This window comes from Octodon degus, unplaced genomic scaffold (assembly GCF_000260255.1).
Source record: "Octodon degus isolate 3935 unplaced genomic scaffold, OctDeg1.0 scaffold00084, whole genome shotgun sequence".
In the NCBI taxonomy this organism is placed as follows: domain Eukaryota; kingdom Metazoa; phylum Chordata; class Mammalia; order Rodentia; family Octodontidae; genus Octodon; species Octodon degus.
In genome coordinates, this window is record NW_004524660.1 from 3,890,107 (window position 1) to 3,895,977 (window position 5,871).

At 44.9% G+C, this 5,871-nt stretch overlaps 1 protein-coding gene across 1 annotated transcript in view; it reads left to right on the forward strand.

The window, feature by feature from the left end:
• Vav3 (vav guanine nucleotide exchange factor 3) overlaps positions 1 to 5,871 on the forward strand; it is a 347,338-nt gene that overhangs the window by 187,169 nt on the left and 154,298 nt on the right. The window contains exons 11-12 of the mRNA XM_023721699.1: positions 843 to 929; positions 5,215 to 5,300. Coding sequence (XP_023577467.1) covers positions 843 to 929; positions 5,215 to 5,300 — 173 coding nt within the window. The remainder of the gene's footprint in view (positions 1 to 842; positions 930 to 5,214; positions 5,301 to 5,871) is intronic.

Here is a 5,871-nt window from a genome sequence, read left to right on the forward strand (position 1 = left end):
TTTTTTTTTTTTTTTTTGCGGAACCAGGGATTGAACTCAGGCCCTTGTGCTTGCCAGACAAGCGCTTATTCTACTGAGCTATCTCCCTGGCCCCACCGCTAACTTGTTTTGAAACTCTCTCATTGCTACTTTTTTCTCAATAAAATTATTAAAATAGAAAAAAATAAAAAATAAATTTTGTATGACGTTAAAGAAACGAAATCCTGTAGCGCTACCTGTCGTCCCTCTGCGTGAAAGTGCGACTCTCGGGGCCAGGTGTGAGTGTGCCGGGATTGCCCCCGCTGAGCTCGGTTCCTCATCGCCGCGCTGCCCGGCAGCGTATTTTATTTCTGTTTAAGTAAAAAATAATTTTAAAAAATGACAAATTAGACAGAACTTCAAAAAACAAGATATGAATCAACAGTAGTTATTATATTTCATACTGTTGCCTTCAAAGTGGTTGATTGGCTTACCGGATATGGACATACAATACATACGTACGCAAGACAGCAAACGAAATTGCGCTGCTGGTTTCTATTGGTCTATTGAAAGGAGCAGTGAACGCTTCATAGAATTTTTTGACCAATTTTGCATGTTTTTGCTTCTTAAGGCAACAGCGCACTGTGCTCAGGGGCATGGTAAATGACAACTCTTTAATCTTCCCAGCTGTGCTCTGGGACATATTTTAATTGTTTGAGCAATGCCGCTTTGATTGATGGGATGTTCATTTTATTGTTGTGGAAAAGTTACGGTGGTTACTCTTACGGCTCGTGGAACTAATGACGTGTTTTCTTGCAGCGCAGCTTGCATCTCCTCTCTCATCTTAGTCTGCCTCCCTTTGTATCCTTCTCTTTGTTCTTTAGGATCTGGCACAATATGTGAACGAAGTGAAGAGAGATAATGAGACCCTTCGCGAAATTAAACAGTTTCAGCTCTCCATAGAGAACTTGGTATGTAATTAGCTTTCGTCCAGCTCCCCCTCCCCCTTTATTGGGGGAGACAGTCTAAGAGCTGTTGTTGAAGAAAAGATAAGTTTACCTTCAAGTTCCTGTTGGTAGAGTGCTTACCCCAGTTCCTCTGTCTGGCAGTGTTCAAGTGGCTCCCTGGTGGCCCTGTGGCTCGTCCTTATCCAGCGACTTCAGCTTGTGCCTCTCCCTGCCGTGCTCCGCCTCTTCCAGGGTCTGAATTTTGCGCATCGCAGCGCACTTTCGTCCCTTTCCTCAGCCCCAAAGCTACTCAGGGCTGATCGCTGTGCGCTAGCTCGGGGCGCATGTGCTTTCTGGGTGCCTCTGTATACCAGAGACGCCTCGAAGGCCAAGCCCGAGCCAGTGAGGGAGGTGTTCTCCCTGCTGAAGGAGCAGGCACAAGAGAGCTTTCAGATGTCGGCTGTGATGGAAGCTGTGAGCGCCAGGGCCGCGCCTAGATGAGCGCTGGGAAGTGCTGGTGCAGATGGCGGGGCTGGGAAAAGCCGCCTGGCCTGTTTGTCCTTTGAACTGGAGCTGAAGAGATCAGAGGTCACACGAAGTTCTTGGGGCTCAGAGACCCAGGGAGAAGTCTCCGCAGGCGACCTGGCCACCCTGACATGGCAGGGGCCACTGCCGGCCTTGCCTCTAGCTCCTCAGCACACACGCGTGGCTCTTGGGGACCCGACGTGTCACCTGCTGACACTCCTTCCTGGGTCTCCCAGCGCCTCTACTGTCTGTCCATATAATAGAATGTAGATCACACAGTTCACCCTCTCGCCTCAGTTTGTCAGGATGCTGGTGCTGTCGTGCCTCAGTAACATTGCTGAGAGATGCTGAAGACCCTTAGGGCCCTGGATTTAAACCATTTTCTTGTGCCAAGCACAAGGTCCTGAGTTCAATCCCAGTACCACAAAAAACAAAACATTTTCTTCAACTCAGCCAGCAAATAATTGCCATCATGTTTTATGTTAATCGTATTTTGTATTGTGGACATAGTCTACAGTCTGCAATGCCTGCCCTCCGTTCTATTCATCTCAGGGCCTAGCAGTGGTGGCGAACCTTTTAATGATACAAGTGGGCCACTGCAGCACGCAGGCCGAGGGTTCGCCGCCATAGGCCTGCAGCGTCGTTGCTGTTCTTTCCTGTGAGACTCCCTCCAGGCTCAACCCTTTTCCTAATCTCTCGCTATCCCTTTCTCTTTGAAATTCCATAGCATAGTCCATGGACAGCCACATAGCATTAAAAAATGGAACCAAAATGTACACATAATAAATTGGCTGAGTCTAATCGCAATGTTAGGTCCACTCACAGTGTCGTGCAGCCCTCGCTGCCACCCCCCTCCAGAACTCTCAATTTGCAAAGCAGGAAGTCCGCCCTGATTACCCAGAGCCCTGCTGCCCCTCCCTGCAGCCCTTGGCCGCCGTCTTCCATGGCCAGGCTCTGAGAGTCTGACCACGTTAGCAACTACACCTAAGTCGCGCAGCCTTTGTCCTTTCTGATTGATTTCATTCACTTAATGTCTTTAGGGTTTATTCACGTTGCAGCATATGACAAAAATTCCCTTTTGCTCTCCATAATTTCTTTTTAAGTCTGAATACTCCATCATGGTGTGCATAGCGCCCCTTGTTGGTTTATCTCTACATTTTTTTGTTTATGCTGTCACCCGTGAACACTTGGGCCACATCTTCCTGTCAGCTGTTGTGATATGTACAGGAGCGTCAGTCTCTAGTCCAGGGCCTGCTTTTACTTCTTCTGGTTACGTACCTGCAAGTGGAGATTCTTGCTATATGGAGATTTATGTTTTGGAGGAATTTCGTACCACTTCGCGAGCAGCTGCGTCACCTTATGCTCCCATTACAGGTCAATGAGGGGTCCATTTTCCGCATATTTTTGCTGACACATCTTAATTTTTGGTTATTATATAATTTTTAAAAATACACACACTAACAAATGTTAAGTAGAATCTCTTGTAGTTTTGCCTTGCATTTTCTAGTGATTAATGATATGGACATTTTTTCATTTGTTTATTGGTTATTTGAATATCTTTAGAGATACTTGTTCACATGCTTTGGCCATTTTTTTTGAAGGTTAATAATATATTTTTACTTTAATTTTTTAAATGTTTGGACAACTATAAAAGTAGGTAAATAGAGTATGGTGGCACATGCTGGTAATCCTAGCACTTGGGAGGCTGATACAGGAGGTTTTGTGAGTTCGAGACCAGCCTGGGCTACAAATTGAGCTCAAGGCCAGCCTGAACTATATTGCTAGATCCTGAGTCTAAAAGACAAAAAAAAAAAATTACAAAAAACAAAAAACCCCCAACAGGATTAGGTGTACTTTTTTATGCATGTAGTTCTTAGATAATAATTAAAATCGTAACACTTATAAATTAAATTAAAAATATAAAATCAATAAAATACAAATTTTCCACCTTTATTTAATATGATGGTGTTTGCTCAAATAGGAATGTTTTGTGCAAGCCAGGGCTTTGACCATTTTTAATACAGTTGTTCTCTTGAATTTGTAGTTCCTTTACCTTTTTGTTTCCTTTTTGAGACAGGATTTCAGTATGTAGTTCAGGCTGACCTTGAGCTCACTTTGTAGTCCAGGGTGGCCTTGAACTCACAGTGATCCTCGTGCCTCAGTGTCTTGGGGGATTACAGTTGTGCACCCCCACACCTGGCCTGAACTTGGGGTGGCCATGTGCCCTGCCTGCAGTTTCTTCTCATAAAGATGCTTTGCAAATGCTTCATTCTCTGGCTGCCTTTTACCTGGTTGGTAGTGTTCTTCAGGCATGAAAGTCTTTAATTTTGATGAAATCCAATATATCAATCTTTGTTGTTGCTTAGGCTTTTGGGTTATACCCAAGAAATCTTTGCTGAACTCTATGATAGATTTTCCATTTTCTTGTAAGACTTCAAAGGTTTTGATCTACTTTGAATAAATCAATATATAGTATAAAGGAAAAGTTCAACTTCATTCTATTCCATGTAGCTATCCAGTTTTCCCGGCACCCTTTGTTGAAGAGCCGTCCTTCCTTTCTTTCTTTCTTTCTTTCTTTCTTTCTTTCTTTCTTTCTTTCTTTCTTTCTTTCTTTCTTTCTTTCTTTCTGGGAAGGGTCTACAGAGTGTTCACGGTCTCACTACTAGATTGGACTTGTAGTGATCCGCTTGTTTATAGCCTCCCAAGAGCTGGGATTACAGGCTCACACCACCACGCCCAGGCTCAATTGCTGTCTCTGTACCCCGGGGGCGGGGCCAGCACGGCAGGCCTGGGGATCGAACCCCTGGCCCCTGCTCCTGCTTGCAGGTGCTTTAATCCACTGAGCTTTTTGACTGGCCCTCCTTTCCCCACTGAATGCTCTTGGTACCTTGTTGAAAATAATTTCAAGCATATATGTGAAGGGTTTTTCCGACCCTTTGATTGCAGTGGTCTGTATGTCTTTATGCCAAGGCCGCGCTATTGTAATTATTGTAGCTTTGGAGAAGTTTTGAAATTAGAAAGTATGAGATACTCCATCTTTTCTTTTTTCAAGATTATTTTGGCTTCAGAATCTTGTGAGTATGCATACCAATTCTGAGATGAGTTTTTTTATTTTTGCAAAAGGTCACTGGGATTTTGATAGAGAGAATTTATTACTGTACTCTTTTATATGAGTTAATTATGCCCTTTTTGACAATAGACTCTTTAGATGTTAGTGACAACAGCTTGTTTCTCTCTTAGCGAGTGCAGCAAGTACTATCTTTGAGGAAACAGATCATTACTTTTATTCAGTAAGCCAGAAATTTCCATTTTTTTGAGACCTGAACTCAAAGCCCCCCCACCCCCGACTCTGGCCCGGGTCAATCCCTGTCCCGTGTGCACCCTTGAACGGGGGCGCTTGTATCGCCTGCCCTGCAGGTGCCTGCTCCCCACAGGCAGGGCGCGCCCTGAGGGCGGGCCACACACGGTCCTGGTCTGTGGTGGCGCACACTTTCAGCGCCTAGAAGTCGTCTGTGAGTCATACTGTGTTAGTTATGTATCTCTTTGGGTATTTAACTTTCCTTTTGCGGTTATAAATAAAGTTAGCTAATGTCCTGGGTAAAGCCCTCGCTTACGGGGGCAGGAGGCTTTGACAGTGCAGCGCACAGTCCTGAGCTGCTGAGGGATGTGCTGAAACCGCGTGCCGATTCGTACTGTAAGAAGATGGTCGTCCTTGGGAGACATCTTCCTCGTGTTTCTGCTTCCATGTCACTATGAAAAACGCAGACATGCATTTATATTTCAGAATCAACCGGTTTTGCTCTTCGGACGACCTCAGGGCGATGGCGAAATTCGAATAACTACCCTGGACAAGCACACAAAGCAGGAAAGGTGAGAAGAGAAGCCAGATACGTACTTGCAAAATAAATAGTATCAGAGTTTTCAATAAGCCTTAAAACCATCTTTTCCAGGTTGACGTGACGGGATGGGGGAGGGCTAGAGGCCAGGCCAGGCCCTGGTTCCCACAGTTCTCTGCTGCAGATATGACAGATAGGTCCTCTTTCTACTGTGGTATGTGTGGCTTTTAGTAAGTTCTTCAGAATGAAATGATCAATATGGAAGATCAGCTAACTTCAAGAAGTGCACGTTAAGATGATAATGGAGATGGAGTAACCATAGGTAACGGCCACAGAAACAGAAGTGATTCTTTTGGTATTCAGTTTAAGTAAAAATAGAAATGCCATTAAAATATAATTGAGTACCATTCAGTGATTAACTTTGCTTGAGGGAAATTTGTAGGAGTCCTTGAAAATGACCAGGCTTGGCCTGGAGGCTTTCGGTAATCACCTGCTCTCCCTCTCTCTCTCCCTCTCTGTGTGTCCCTCTCTCCCTCTCTCCCTCTCCCCCTCTCCCTCTCCCCTTCTCTCTCTCTCCCCCTCTCCCTCTCTCCCTCTCTCCCTCT